General features: G+C 45.9%; 2 protein-coding genes and 1 long non-coding RNA gene across 3 annotated transcripts; 2 read left to right on the top strand and 1 right to left on the bottom strand.

Moving 5' to 3' along the window:
- The first annotated feature begins 1,002 nt into the window (after window positions 1–1,002).
- Window positions 1,003–3,624, top strand: LOC127608011 (RNA-binding protein 15-like). Its single transcript, XM_052076825.1, has one exon. The coding sequence runs from the start codon at window positions 1,162–1,164 to the stop codon at window positions 3,556–3,558; it is 2,397 nt and encodes a 798-aa protein (XP_051932785.1). The 5' UTR covers window positions 1,003–1,161; the 3' UTR covers window positions 3,559–3,624.
- A 172-nt stretch (window positions 3,625–3,796) lies between these two features.
- Window positions 3,797–6,971, top strand: LOC127608019 (uncharacterized). Its single transcript, XR_007964176.1, has 3 exons — window positions 3,797–5,188; window positions 5,546–5,651; window positions 5,726–6,971. It is a non-coding gene; the product is annotated as an uncharacterized LOC127608019 (long non-coding RNA).
- Window positions 6,972–11,637: 4,666 nt separating this feature from the next.
- Window positions 11,638–16,020, bottom strand: LOC127608014 (amphoterin-induced protein 1-like). Its single transcript, XM_052076832.1, has 2 exons — window positions 15,740–16,020; window positions 11,638–14,031 (listed from the first exon to the last, which is right to left on the bottom strand). Exon 2 carries the CDS (start codon window positions 13,991–13,993, stop codon window positions 12,506–12,508), a length of 1,488 nt encoding a protein of 495 aa, XP_051932792.1. The 5' UTR covers window positions 13,994–14,031; window positions 15,740–16,020; the 3' UTR covers window positions 11,638–12,505.
- Window positions 16,021–16,277: the final 257 nt, after the last annotated feature.

Here is a 16,277-nt window from a genome sequence, read left to right as displayed (position 1 = left end):
CCATGTTAATATATAAATCAATGTACATTTTATCCATCCGAACCGCTTCGGGCAGTAGGCGGGGGACACCCTGAATCAGTTGCCAGCCAATCGGAGGGCACACAGAGACGAACAACCAACCACGCTCACGCCCATACCGAGGGACAATTTAGAGCGTCCAATCCGGCCTGCTATGCATGTGGGAGGAAACCGGAGCACCCGGAGAAAACCCACGCAGGCCCGGGGAGAACATGCAAACTTCACACAGGGAGGCCGGAGCTGGAAACGAACCCAGTACCTCTGCACTGTGAAGTCGAGGTGCTAACCACTGGACTACCGGGCCACCCTGTTACTGCTGTAAATTGGGAATTTCTCCATTGTGAGGCAAATAAAGATTATATAATTGTTTAACATATTTTATGTAAATACATTTTTACACATTTTAAATTGGTAGTTGGTCATTTATAATCAAATTAATTATAATATAATTATAATTAAATCAGTTCATAATCAAATTTTAAAATTCATTATTTTATTGACGGAACAAACTGCGTATTTTATAGTTACAATCGATCAATTCACTTGGGCCATCTGTGCGTTTGAAAAATGTAATATGACCATTTTGCAAGAATGTTTGCCCACCGTATATAAATATTTCCCCGCCTTGTCTTTTTGAGACTTTGAATCAAACAATATAACAAAGTGTAAAACCTCAATGTAATGCGAGAAATAATCGACAAAAACACACATACTAAAAAAACTAATAATGTGCCTGAAGTGGGCTTGAAAGCAAATTAATATCACCATGCTGCCTAACTGATAAATGGGAGAACGCCTTGAAACGTCACAAAGAAAAGTGGGAACGCATATGCCTCCGTGTCACAATCGTTATCTTTGTGCTATTTCAAACCTCCTTTCGGGGCGACATCGGAGCCGCACCCTTGTTTGTGATAGGCTGGCGCAGTCGTTGTTATTTTGAGCGACGTCTCCATCGAGCCAATCATAACGCTCCGCAGACAGACAGACGTGACTTCCGGTACAGTAGTGAAGTATTCCAACATGGCGCTCGTGTATCTCGAGTGAGGAGTCTCCTTCGGCCTAGTTTCGAGTTAGGAAGATTTCGTTTGATTTCTGGAAGTAAGACGCCATTTTGTGTTTCACCTCGTATACTGGCGTTTGGAAATGAAGGAGAAAGACCGCTCGCCTGCGAGGAAACGCTCACGGGTGCCAGATGACGGCAAAGAGCGAAGAGGGAGTCTCGCTAGCAGGAGGAGCGGAGAGCTGCTCAGCGTCGCCAGCAACAACGGCAACAACTACGTACCCTGCGGCGCCTCGTCCAGGAGAAGCTTACCCGGTGACAAAAGAGACAATTTTTCGGACATTCGGGCCGGTAATGGTTATAGCTACGGAGCACTGCCAGGAACGCACGGTGGCGCGGTCCTCGCTTCGCGCAGCGACCCGCGGTCCCCTGAAAGTGAGTACAAGACTCTTAAAATTAGTGAGTTGGGCTCGCAGCTGAGCGACGAAGACATAGAAGACGGACTGTTTCACGAGTTCAAGAAATTTGGAAACGTGAGTGTAAAAATGAGTCGAGAAAACGACGAGAGGGTAGCGTTCGTCAATTTCCGGAAGCCCGACGACGCCCGAGCGGCCAAGCATGCTCGCGGCCGACTGGTGCTCTTCGATCGGCCCCTCAAAGTTGATGTGGTGTACATGAATCGGCGCAGGAGCCGCTCCCCGCTTTCTAAAGACAGTTTCCCACTTGGACACAGACACGTTCTCCCCCAGAGACAGCTCTCCCCCACCTGTTTGGGCTACAGAGACTTCCGGTTGCAGCAAATGGCGCTGGGCCCCCTCCCCCCTCCTCCCCTGCCTCACCTCACAGATGTGGAAAGAGATGCCTATTATTCCCTCTACGACGGCAGGAATCACGCAGCATTCCTTCCAGAGTTTCACAACGACAACTTGTCCGATGACGACCAGAGGGCAAACAGGACGTTGTTTCTCGGCAACCTGGACGTAGGCCTGACTGAGAATGACCTGCGGCGAGCATTTGACCGCTTTGGAGTTATAACCGTAGTGGACATTAAACGAGCAGTGCGCGGCCAGAGCACCACTTTCGGATTTGTCAAGTTTGAAAATCTCGACATGGCCCATCGAGCTAAAGTGGCCATGTCGGGGAAATTGCTGGGCCACAACCAGGTTAAAATTGGATACGGCAAACCAACGCCCACTACCAGGCTGTGGGTGGGAGGCCTTGGCTCGTGGACTTCCCTCGCCGCCCTGGCCAAAGAGTTTGACCGCTTTGGCACCATCAGGACTATAGACTACAGGAAAGGCGAAGCATGGGCATACGTTCAATACGAGAGCATGGATGCCGCTCAGGCCGCGTGCACGAACATGCGAGGCTTCCCACTCGGCGGTCCTGATAGGAGAATCCGGGTGGACTTTGCTGACACTGAACACCACTACAAGCAGCAGCAGCAGTTCACTCAGCCCCCGCTGCCACTCCAACACTTTGACTTGGTCCCTCCACCGTTCCATCACCGCTTCGCCGACTCCATCAGAGATCGCTCGCCACTGCTGCAACCCCCTCGTTTCCGAGAGCGGATTCTAACCTCTCCTGCCGAGTGGTCCGGCTTGGGTGTCCATGACAGGATGCGAGGGTCTGGTTTCCTGCCTCTTGCTAACCTGGACAGACGTTCCGGTGAGCACTGGCCGGTGGACCGTGATTGGGAGTTGCAAAGAGGAGACGCAAATCGCCGGAGACGAGACTTGGAGAACACGTGGCGCCCCGATCGCTCGCCTGAAAACAATGGCGCGCCGCATGTCGGCAGCCCCGCCGAACGCAGCCCCGCAGATGGAGGTGCAGATAGCGATGGCGAACGCGTGCCTCGCCCTGGTCGGGCCTCCCCAACTAGAGGGCGCCCAAACAGTCAGGACAAGAGAAGAAGAAGCCCGACCGCAGCCGCCTCATGCTCCGAGAAAGAGCGCAAACGCAAACCCGGCGACAAGCTCAAAAGCCCGGCCGGGAAGGAGGACGTCTTGGATCGTCTGTCCGGCCAGAAGCTGAGTCAGGTGTGGCGAGGTGTCCTCCTCCTGAAGAACAGCTGCTTCCCCACAGTGCTGCACCTTCTTGACGGCGACGCAGCGGTGGTCTCTCGCCTGCTCCTGGATGGCCCCAAAGGTAGCCAAGCGACAAAGCTGAAAATCAGCCAACGTCTGCGGATGGACCAGCCCAAGCTGGAGGAGGTGTCCCGCCGCATCAAGGCCGCCGGCTCGAACGGCTACTCCGTCCTCCTCGCCATGCCCGGGAAATCCGAGGACGGCACTGTTCCAGACGGCAAAGACTCCACGGAGCGTCCGCTGAAGAATCTGGTGTCCTACCTGAAGCAGAAGGAAGCTGCCGGCATCGTCAGCCTCCCCGTGGGGGGTACTCGCAACAAGGAGCACAGCGGCGTGCTTCATGCTTTCCCTCCATGTGAGTTCTCTATGCAGTTTATGGATGAGTCCGCAAAAGCTTTTGCTAAATCAGATGATGACTACATGGTTATGGTCATTATTAGAGGGACATCATGAGGGGAGGAAAAAAAATCAACTGCAGCTTCATGTGAGCTGTCGAGTGCGCTTTGTAGATGGGGTTACCTATACTGTGTTTCACTCAATTTTTTATTAACAGCTACAAGTCACTTTGAATTGAAACTTATTTTTGATTGATGCCATCTGCACTGAAGGCCGTTTAAACAGAAACATGGTAAAAATGTTCATTTTGACTTTGTGACAAATCTAACTCAAGTACATAGATTTTGGGGGTGAATCCTAAAGAGCAAGTCTTAGTGTTGTTTTTGTTTAAGTCAACCCGATATGTGGATCCCCACAAAAAATGTGACAATACATAGTGAGTGTTAACTTTTGATGCCTTAGCTCCCTTCTAAGACACATCACAGTAAATAGCGTGTGCAACAAGTAGCCGATCCTTTAGTAGAGAAATGCAGGAATGCTTCAATTTATTTTTTGCTAGAAATTGTGACGTAGCATATTTGTAAACTGTTATCCAATAATTTACTTTCATTATTGCCTAATTGACAAATGTTGTCCTCCGTAACATTCAACATTTCATGTTGAAAGTCAACAGTGAGTAGTAGTGTGAAAATATTTTCAGTTGTGCACCGTGTCAGAATATCTTTACATTTGTTGAGCTAGAACTACCTAGAAACACATGAAATAACCAATTCAATCATGTCAAATATTGTCTTTTTTTGTGTGTAATCAGCAACAAAGTGTATCGGGTTTAAAAAAAAACCAAATGTATCGGGAGTGTGTGATTGAAATAATATTGCTTGTTGGCTGGAACGGACTCTGGATCAATTATAATCAGAAGGGGGAGGAAGCACTCAGCTAGCTCTCCTTCTAAATGGGACTTCTCATTGTTGCTCGCCATGTCTCCTTTTATTGTTTTCAAATGGAACGTGTGTGCTGTGTACTCAGGATATCTGGACACACACACGGAGAGCGGCCGTGCTCGTGGGGAGTAAACAAAGTGCACTTCGCAGATTGTGTCTCAATAAATTTGCTCATTCGTGGGAACCTCAAGGAAAGACTACCTTTGTGACCTTTTCTGTTCTCGGATTTGTCTATCCAAGCTCGAAAGTCTCACGGGGGCGCTCTGACAGTGGGAAGCTTCCCAGCGACCAGGAGAGGAAGCGTTGACTTCCCAGGAAAAACAACCACACGAATCAGTGTGTTGATTACAATTGATTGACCTCTTTTCAATCTGGTTTCCAGTCCACCTGCGTGGCCTTTTTGTAGGCCTCGGGTCTCATCTGGACCACTGGTGCGGTTGCGCCAGGTCGACACGGAGGCATGTTTTGTTCGCATTGTCGTATTCTCGCTTGGAGAACTTCGTGCGAGGGCCACACTTGTCTACGTCAGAGAGCGGCGCCGCCTTTATCTGACATTAACTGGAATGGAACACCCCCCCCCCCAAAAAAAAACATTCATGCATATGAGATGCCCATCTTTATTCCCGAGGTGGTGATATATGTAATTTCCTTTTTACAAAGTAGTTTAATGACATTGAATAAGGCTCAAGAGCAGGATGTCAGACATTGCTCGTGCTCATCTTCCAACACGTGGGACCAGACTGTCTTCAAGGTGACACAAGAATTCCTGGCGCTGTGATTTGGACGCATCCACTTCTGCTCCACAGGTGAGCATGCAAAACACAAAGCATTGTTAGCACAATTGCCAAAGTCCTTTTGAATGTTTTTATAAGATTAGGATCCAGTTGACCCAATTCTACCTTTTCAGATTAACGTGATCTGGAAGACTTGACAATTAACAAAGACAAAAGAATCCCCCACGCCTCAAAAATAATCCATTCTACATACATTCACTGTCGGTTAATGCTCAGTATTTTTGAACAGTCATTTCATAGTGTCATTATTACTTTGATTGTAGTTTGTGGGGGGGGGTTGTTAATCATTTTGCATAACTGAGCATTGTTATGCACAACAAGGTTTTTAAAATGTACCTATTTCTTTGTACTGACTCATATGCCTAACAGGGTCCATTGAGTGTGTTGACACGTAAAATCATCCAAACTTGATCTAGTGGAGCAAGATGAAATGTACCAACTGTTATCTCTTTGTCACATGCAACAGAGATAAACTGTGAGTGTTTGACCGACTCCCATGGATTAGTCGCTGCCTTTGCGAAGTTGAAATGCTGATTCTCCTCTACACAGTGAACATGTGCAACGGCCACTCTACAAAAGCTACAGATGGACTGTCAGACCTCTGGTGGAGCGAAGCTGTTAGCAGTGGTAGGTCAACCGCTTCGTTGCTTGTTGCCCTTCATCCCTTTTTAGTGTTGGCGTGGGCGCACAGATGATGAAGATGAACTGATGAGATGACATCAGCAGTCCACTGAAAGGTAAGTGGAGTTCATTGTCATGGATAGACGTAAGGCCCGCCGCACAACGAAATGACCGGCGACCTGTAACGACCCCCCCCCCCCCCCCCCCCCCCCGAGCTCGTATCTGGTTTTGACGCGCCACATACAGTATATCGTATTATATTTGAATTGCGGAGAAACTGCTAAACTGGAGGTCAACGGGAGGCCACTCGTTCAAACTTGTGGCCTGTTGTGAGGCGGGCCTAACAGTTTAATTCTTGATGATGAAGCATCCTGTGGTTTTTGTGATGGATGACATTACGATCTAATATCCAACTAAAAGACCTTCATCTCCAATTCTCTTTTTCCAAGGATGGTGATGTGTTATTTTGGATGATGATTAATTTACCCTTGTGTTTATTATTATCCCGGTTTGCAGTGTAGCAAATACAGTAAATCATAAGGAGAGCTGTTCGCCGTGCAGTTATTTGACTTGTCATCATGTAGCGATTGTAACATATTTGAAGTACCTGCTAGAGCTCCTGTATTGAATCGAATTAGATTGTTGAGATTGGCTCTCTATAGTCAATCATTTTATCCATTGAAGCATAAGCTTCAATGGATTGATAGTTTAAGCATCTCATTCCGGAGGTCAATTTTGTTTGAGAAAATCAGTTCACCACATCATGAAAATTAGTGTTGGGTGAGTACCGATACAAGGTATCTATGTACCGGTAATGCCAATACCAACCTTATTTAAAGGTATTGGGTACTCATGCATGATGCTGATACCAGCCACCAATACTTAAATGGTAAAAAGGCATCAAGTCAGTCCTTGGCAATACTGCAGCAGATTGCTACATTGGCGAATCATCATCTGTGTCAGAAAGAAAGCTCCTTGTTGACAGGTTTTTGTCAGTGTGTTAAATGACTTTTTTTCTGATCAAACGTAGAGGTAGCTGTACTCTGTACCGTTGAGCACTCAATGACAGCAATGCCATGCCGTCACGTGCTACTTCAGTGTATAAATTAATGTCTCGCGTTTGTTTCTTAAATGTTGATCATTTGATATTCTGAATAAAGTCGGTTGTTTCAAATTTCTGTTTGGTTTGGGTTTATTTTTTGCGGGGGTGGGGGTGGGGGGTTAAAAGTTACACAAAATGTGGTGTTGGATGTTAAGATACCTCAATTTTTTTACACTGCTTCTCCTGTTGAGGGTGCAAGCGAGCTGGAGACCATCACAGATGACTTCAGGCCCAAGGAAGACTACACCATGGACTGTAGTGTACTCATTGACATATAGCAAGAGACAAACTCATCTTCACACTCTTACAGTGTGGAAACGGATTCCAATCTGTCTAACCTTCGGTCAGGCAAAAGAACCCCACCATTAGACTTGCAAACAGCAAATAATGCTTCTCCACACCTCATATTCCTCAGATGGTCACTGATGGTGTCATGGTTAATTTGTCTGACTTGAGTGCAGACAGTGTGGTTTTAGTTTCTTTTCGGTGACCTTGCAAATCCGAATGGGAATGGTTCTGCTTATCTTTGACGATGTGGGTTGTGATTCCTTGGCAAACAATCAAATCAGCTTGGATGTGGTGCAGCGGTCCGTGACCCTGAGCAGTGTAAAATGTTCACAAAATGGATGCATTTGAGACAAAAAAAAACATGTTTGATGCCGTGACCAAAGAGCATACGAGGGATGTTTGCTGACCTTTCTTTATCTAAGCGCTGCAGTTTACTTTCCACTTCAGTCTCCAGCCAAACAAACTCCTTTTTAGGTTGAGTTAGAAGAGACATGGTATTTAGGTCAGCCTCGCTTTCTGTCCACCATTTCGAATCGAATAAATCGCTGAGTCTGAAATTCACACCAAAAACGTCGAGTCCCAAAAGCTCGCAGCGAGGGACTTTGGGTGCAGTTAAAGGAATGAACGCTAGATGGCAGCACACTCCGCAGCAAGCATTGCATGCACCATTCAATGTACCTTTCATGTGAAAAAAGGGGCTTAGAGCCAGCGCGAGTCATCTTATTGAAATTTCTGCACTTTCAACTAGAACTAAGCTTCCATTATTCAATGACAACGCGTGTTAGTGACGCTGTATCCAATCCCGAGACCCTTTTGCACGTATTTCTATTAGTAATCTGAGTTCATATCCGTGGGATTGCTCATTTTTGACTGACCTGAATGATCTCAGTCAGTACAAAATGCCAGTCGGTGGAACGAGTGGCGAGTCGCTGCACTGCTCTCTCCGGACAGTGGAGTGTATGGCAAGCCATTGGAGAATTTATTCCAAATCCCTGATATCAAACATAAGTGTGTTATAAGTGACACTCGGCCACACTATTGACACCGAATGTCGAACAAATTGCACAGAAATCCTCACTAGCCACTCATTTTTGGCAACTAGTGCCACTTTTGTCCAACCAGTGCTGACAAAATTCTAACTAGTGACACCTGGAAGCACACAAGCAGAGGGAACTTCCCAGCTAGTCAGCTTTTTTATGCCCTAGTGCCCCACTAGACCAAACTAGTGAGGTTCAAAGTCTTACTAGTTTACTAGTAAGGTTTAAAAAGTGTTAACTAGTGAAACGTGGATTGTTCTAACATGTTAACTAGTGGCCTATGATTTCCTGCACTAGTTAACTAGTGGGAGTTGAAATATCCACTAGTTAACTAGTGGAGGATAAAACATTGATAGTGCACTAGTTTAAGACCGTTAAAGCCTTGATATCCAACGAGTGAGTCCAAAAATGTTACTTGCTCACCAGTGACGCCCCAAATATCCACTAGTTCTACTAGTGAACATTTTAGACCTCACTAGTTGCACTAGTGCGACATTAAATGTCACACTAGTGCAACTAGTAAATATTTGGGGCATCACCAGTGAACAAGTAACATTTTCGACACTCACTAGTTAGATATCAAGGCGTCAAGGGGCTTTAACTAGTAAACCAGCTATTGTTTTATCCGCCACTAGTAAACTAGTGAGTATATCAGCTCGCACTTGTTTACTCACACAGGAAATCACGGGTCACAAATTTACATGTTGGAATAATCCATGAGTGACAAGTTAACATGTTGCTGAAAATGAATGACTGGTTGGAGTTTGTATGCAACTAGTTCGACATTCGGTGTCACTAGTGTGGCCGAGTGTCGAACTAGTGCTGAAAGAGATCAAACTAGTGTTAGTAGAGAAGAGATCAACACACTTATGTTTGATATCAGGGATTTGGAATAAATGCTCAAATGGCTTGCCATAGGAGTGTATAGTCCACACAGCGACTGTGCGTTCCCTCCATTGTTGGTAAACATGGTAACATGAGAGCGCACCAAAGACGCAGACCGCTTCAATCATGAATCCAGCAGCTGGTGAGGTTTCACCCTCAGGGATGGCTGGTGAAAATCTGTCGCACCGGCCTCTTATAATGGTAATGGTTTAGCGGTGCAAAACAAAAGACCCCAAGAGGAGAGGGTATGAGAGTGCTACCGGAGAGAAGATTTGCACTTTCAAATAAGAATAAATGAGGAAGCATATCCAGTAGAACACGGACAGAAGGATCCAAGAGTATTTTTTTGCGCTCCAGCCATCTGCAGGCTCTCCTGTTTCACTCTTAAGTAATCTAGACAGACTGGATTAGTGTAATACGAATATATATATATATATATATATATATATATACAGTATAATTATAATTACTGTTTGGTGCTTTCTACCACCATTATTACCGATTTGTCTTACTGTTTATTGTGCATGTTAAATTGCTACAGCACTTTGTATGCAGCGATGGCTGTTTGAAAGTGCTCTATAAACACTGTTGACTTGACTTAATACAGTAACATGAGCCAACAGGCGTCTACGCCACTTAGCAGATTGAAGTCTGAAATGCACACATGTCAGGTCAGCTTTGCTGTGAAACATAATGTGTTGTTTTGAAGTTCTCTGCCGGGAAAGTTCCAGGATCGGTGTCACAAAAGATATATTTCAAACTTCAAACAGATGGAGCGGCCTTTGCTTTGATCGGTGCACGAGAAGAGGCTTGTGCCAGGACAACTCACAGCTATCTTAGCATGACAACGCGCTTGCTCACAGAGTGCCTAAGCATCTGACAGTTCCTGGCCAAGAATAACATCGCTGTGCTGGAGCAACCTCCCGACTTACCCGACCTGCTTCCGTCCGATTTGCGTTTTCCTCTTGCCGAAGGTCCAGGGGATCATTGAGGGCACCCGTTTTGAAGGCGCGGACAATATCAAGATGTCCGACGGAGCTGCTGAGGATACCTGGAAGAGTACTTCCAGGAGTACTTAAAGGCATGCCAGAGAAGGCCAGAAAAGTGGGGTCGACCGGAAGGGGGATTACACCGAAGGGGAAAAAACTGTAGTTTGGATCTGAAATATTAACTTTCAGACACTTCAGTTGCGAAGAGTTGAACAACTTCTGATTTTTCCTCCATTTTCAATTCCCGTAGCACCAGAAGTCCCAATATCTTTGTCCATAGAATGCTATTACCTTTAGAGGTCAGACATATTGTACCTCAAAGTGGACTTGACTCTGAAAGGTGTTTATTGGGTTTTTCATACATCAAGCTTATAACATTTAAATGGACTTTGCTTCATACACTGCGACACAGTCAAACTGGAACAGAAGATGGACATTTCGTTTAGTGATCCGCGACCATTTTCAAGAGATGTTTTGCTCAATTGAAGGAGTCAGATTCTCAATGACAACGTAATATTTGTTCAGGATATATTTTCGTAAGTTTAACACGGTAAGAGTAGGAACCGCATTTTTAATTCAAGTCTCAAGCTAAATAAACTAAGATGCCTTTTTGTCCATGAAAATAGTACACATACAAAAGACACAAATGTTACTTTACAGAACTGCAGTCTTACATCGGTACTGTAGTTTTGTTAACATAAACCAGTTCTTTTTTTTCCCTTAATGTAAAATAGCAGTAAACGGGAATCGTCCTCCATGATGACGCCGCTGTTGTAAGGTAGAGAAGAGAACGAACATTGGAGTAGGTCTGAAGTGATCAGTGGGAGTGAACAGCAATAATGTTCCCGAGTTAAACCACCATAGTGCTGAGCTCTTCGACAAGAATATTGTCAGTGACCTCCTAAATATTCGATGCGCTCCTCGCCAAGCCTGCCACCCCCTCCCTCCCCCCTGCCACTGCTTCTATTTATACGAGCCACCGTAGAACCTCTAGCCTTCGCCACAAGGTCGCATAATATCATGGGCATTAAATCAGCATTAAAACGAGCTGATGATGTCATCTTCTCAGTGAATAGCATTTCATGGCTGTACTCAAACTCGGAAGGTATTCTCAGGATTGTAATACAGACCTTTGGTTAAGTTACATGATTCACGTCGTCTCTTTGTCTTGTAATATTGACGTATGTTGTTCAGACTAAAACATGTAATTCTAACACGACATATATTGTACATTCAGTAGAATTGTTCGACTTTTAATATGATGCTGCATATTCAGCATGTCTTCTTGGTGCTTAGACGTGTCGATGGTAAGCACCTTCAGGGTTGAAATGCTACTTGAAAGTATTAATAAAAGTACCTAAGTTGTGATATGGTTAAATGATGTCAGGAAAATGAACAAGCGGATAAACACTTAAGTCAACAGTCTGAGATGAGCATGCTACTGTCACCATCGCTATATTTATTTTATTCTCAGAATGTTTTTTTTTCCTTTTCAGTGTGGTCCTAGTGCAGGGGTGGGCAAACTTTTTGGCTCGGGGGCCGCATTGACTTTTAAAATTTGACAGAAGGGCCAGGTCAGCACGAGCTATGGTACATTTTTTTAAAAACTGCATTTGTTGACAGTCCATATCAAACATCAACAGAACAAAAGCATGAAAGTACTGTATTAATATACTTTTTTAAATGACAACAGTGTAGTTGATGACCTATTTTAGCCTGTGCATCGCTGCAGATGGGTTATGATCGGACCAGTAGAAGTAGAGCGATACAGAGGTACTAGGTGGTCGAAAAGATTGCCCCGCCCCCCGTGTTCTGCAACTTCAAGTCAATGCGCCACCTGGCGGTGAAATGCCTGTCATTACAAGTCCAATTGAAATTAATGCAATCATTCACATCGAACCTTAATTGTGGACCAACCTTCGGCGGGCCGGATTAAAAAGACAAACGGGCCGGATTTGGCCCGCGGGCCGTAGTTTGCCAACCACTGTCCTAGTGGCAAGTGCAAATAAGGCAAAAAAAAAGCTCATTCAATGCTACAATTTTTTTTCTGGCATATGCGAAATGTTTTTGCACCTTATTTATCTGCATCCGTAACTGTCAGTTTTCACTGATCTGTTTGTCTGCTCTAATGGTGTCTTTTGTGAGCATTGCTACTTGCATGTTGTGACCGCACCAATGTTATTGTGGCGGTCTGGTCTACTCAGGGTTGGGGCATTAATGCCCAGAACCTTTCAGGTCCTCTCAAATCGTCCTCTGAGCAATGAAAGCTTCCTGGATGTCATGAACAGTTCAGTGTAGGAAGCTTGTACACATTGACTGGAATAGTCGCGTCACTCTCGGACTCTGAACAAACGAAGTCAAAGCACTTTTATGTTGAGTCATTTGGAATCTTGCATCACTTACTTACTTACACCATCATGGGGGTGTCTGAACTCACAGAGCTGATTGACGCCTTTCTTTTCTTATTTGCCCCCTTCCATTCCTCTTCCCCTTTTGGGTTCAACCTCCCGTTCTGCTCCAACGGGTCTTTGGCCTCGTAGGCGAAGTCCCTGCCACCCTCGTTCCCTTTTTCGGATTCGGTCTCTTGGTAGTTTTGGGTGTCGCTGACGGTGGAGGAGTGGAGGCTGCCCATCGGGTCATCCTTCTCCGGATCTTGACCCGGACAGCAGGCGCAGCGGCAAGGTGTGAGGTAGAGGTAGACGAAAACCATCACGATGCTGATCAAACACGCTATGAGCGTGGTGCACGCCGTCTTCAGGTTCTCCGAGTTGGCATTTGTGGTGCTGTTGAAGACCATGAGGGTGAAGCAGAGTGTCTGGTTTAGGGTGTCTGCGGTGGCGTGGCAGGTGTACACGCCGGAGTCATCCTCCTTTAAAGGTCCGAGCTGAAGGTTTCCATCTGGGAGTATTGTTGCGCTTTTGTTTGCCGGAGACATCGGGATGTTTCCTGGCAGGGTCCAGGTCTTCACCATGTCTCTCTGCTTGGTGTCGCAGTCCAGCACCACAAACTGCTCCAGGTAGGCTTCCCTGTCCATTATCTTGACCTCGCTGCAGTTCAAATAAGCTTTATTCAGTTCAAGGGTGACCACTTTTCGTTTTGGTTGACCGGCGAGGATGCAAGTGTGCTCATCCTTAAAGTCCACCGCTGAGCTAAGGTCTTTGAGGTGCCAGCGCGCAACCACGTTGAAAAGATCACAGCTGCACGGCAGGGGGTTGTTGTGGAAGTACAGACCGTTTTGGATCCACGCGGGCAGAGCTTGAAGCTCATGAAACGTCAGCGCTTTGATCCGGTTGGAGGAGACGTCCAGCAGCGTGAGCGTCTCCATGCGGCTTCGGTCCTTCACCAGCTCCAAGGGGAAGCGCGAGATCAAATTGTGACTCAGGTAGAGCTTCTGCAGGTTGACCAGCCCCGAGAAAGCGGCGGAGCGATCGATCTGCGAAATGCTGTTCTTATAAAGCAGCAGTACCTCCAAGTTCTCCAGCGGCTCGAACATGTACTCATCCAGCTGGCGGAGCCGGTTGGAAGACAAGTCCAGGTAGCGCAGCCTCGTCACATGCACAAAGGCCTCCGAGGACAGGAAGAAGAGCCCGTTGTGGCTGAGCAGCAACGTGTGGAGTCGACTCAGCACGATGGCTGTCCACTCTGCTCGGAGTCTGCCGATGGAGTTGAAACTGAGGTCCAGCGTCGACGTGTACTTCGGAAGAGGGGTGGGGGGGTTGGTGAGATTCCCTTTGGAACAGCTGATGATGCTGCTGGCGCACACGCACGTCTTTTGGCAGTCCAGCGGGCCTCCCATGAACTGTCCAGCGGCATGCTGTGACCAAAGCAGAGGTCCAACCAGGAGAAAGACGCTCCTCCTCAACACCGAGCGATTAGGTGCGTACAATCTCCCCATTGTCTCACAAGTCTTCACGGTGGATGAGAATCATGGATCTGCGGAGAGAATCCGGTTGATTATTGACTGACGATTTTGAGTTGAACCCTTTCATACACCCTGTAAAGCAGGGGTCCCCAAACTTTTTCCTGAGAGGGCCACATAACTTTTTCCCTTCTCTGATGGGGTGCCTGTGTCAGTTTGTAACATCGATCGTAGGGGAGCTTAAAAAATTTATTGTTTCCCAGAAAGCCACACATAACCAAATAACCCTTTCCAGGTTCTTTACAGAAAAAAAAGTCAGGAAACAAATAATAACACTATTAATGAAATAAATAACAACTAAATAACCCTCTCCGAGTTCTTCACAGAAAAAACAGGAAATAAATAATAACTAAACAACTCTCTCTCTTTATAGCCCCTTGAAAGCCACAAAAAAGAGTTCTGCCATCTACGAGAACGCCACCTATCTTGTCTCGTTAATGTCTGCTACCGTCTTGTTCACGTGTTCTACTAATTGATCAGAGACACAACTAAAACACTGAAACATTCTATGGTGTGTAAATAACTTTGTGACCTTGATTTCAACCCTATTTGCGTCATGGGTCATTTTGCCCCGAAGACCACCTTTGTACTTTTTTTTGTACAGCTTCCACGGAAATGTGAATAAAAACAACATTTCAAATTTTCTGCAGTTGGGGACAATCTAGGAAAAGTAATAAAATTTCAAGTTAAAAATGATCATTTAGGGGGGTTTTGGGGCGTTTTTAACACAGTGACGGGTCAATTTAGAGAGGGCCGGGTCAAATGTCCACGCGGGCCGTATCCGCCGCGCGGGCCGTAGTTTGGGGACGACTATAAAGCGATAACATGATAAGATGTCCACTGTCGTAACCACTGTGGGGTAACTTCTTATTTAGAGCTCGTGTCCACACTTTGGCATGTTAGTTACCGACAAGCGCATTTCATTTCAAGACAAAAGTGCATCCATCGCTATCGCAACACTGGTGGCACCCCTGTTAGGTTTTGTTTGTTTGTAAGAATTTGCTTTTTTTTTTAAAACGGAAGGCACCAAAACCCCATGACGCTCTTTAACCTGCATATATAAAAAGAATAACATCTCTTTCATATAATCTAATCGATTGTACATGTCCACAATGGAGTCGAAGGTGAATTGGGAGTCGACCTCTGCTAACTTTGGGTGAAAAGTGAGGTCCAACCTGCACCGGTCGCATGCGCAAACAATCATTCTAATCTGTATGCAATTTAAAGTCTGCGAGGCAGCCACGCCAATCACTAGTTGCTGTCCAATCACAAAAAAAAGACTTTTGTGTCAATTAAAATAAATAAACATTACAAAACGCTATAAGCACCCAAGCATCTTATTTCAGCTTTGCTTCAAACCTTTTATAAAATCTACCAAAAATCCTAACGTGTGTGTACAAATTAAATCCTGCCTTTTATATTAATTTAATTCAAAACCGTTGCATTGAATATATGATATTCCGCCATCGTAGGGGATAACGCGCACAGTAAACGGTCAGGTATGCTGCAGAATCTGCAGGTGCATTGCGTTGCAGGTCACAGCTCAAAAGTTCTACTGACTCGGATGAACAAAAAAACGGCATTTATTTTATTTAAGAAATATATCAAATAAGCACATGCATCTATCTGTTTATCTTCCTTGTGTCACCCCTTCCTCCGCTTTTTTTGGGGGGGGGGGGGCAGAAGAAAGGCGAAAACGTGTTCCGCATGCGCGGGGTTTACCATGTGTTGATTCTTTGCAGCAAGCAGACGGAAATAAAGTCCTGGCTTTTAGTCTTGGGTCCAATCTCCGGTGAGTCGCTCCTGTGCGGGATCGGCCGGTGGCTCTCTTTCTGCCTCCCCCCTCCCCTGCAGCGAGTACGTCACATAAAGAGTGAGTAGCACCGCGCAAGCAGCCCGCCCGCAGTCTTGATCGCAGAAGAGCGAAGGCACCATGTGATCCAGTTGATGCAATGGGCGGCACGTCACCGCTCAATTCTCGCTTTCTTTCTCTTCATTCCTTCCTTCCGCCCTCCCCCCACACAGCACGCCAAGAGAAAACCTCGCAATATCATGCATGGCACCTCCTAATTGATTTGCACTTGAAATAGTTGAGAAACGATGAGGACGCTCCTGTCGTGACGAAATAAAAAAGTGCGCGAATGGGCCCTCACAGGTCACAACTTTAGAAGGCTGTTTACTTCTTTGCATTTTTATAGTTTGATATTTTTGACCTCAAACGTGTTCCTCGCACAGCCTATATATGTGTTGCAGTTTCTTC

This window comes from Hippocampus zosterae, chromosome 9 (genome assembly GCF_025434085.1).
Source record: "Hippocampus zosterae strain Florida chromosome 9, ASM2543408v3, whole genome shotgun sequence".
Lineage (NCBI taxonomy): Eukaryota > Metazoa > Chordata > Actinopteri > Syngnathiformes > Syngnathidae > Hippocampus > Hippocampus zosterae.
Note: the sequence above shows the minus strand (reverse complement) of the source record. Positions and strands in the feature narration are given on the sequence as shown.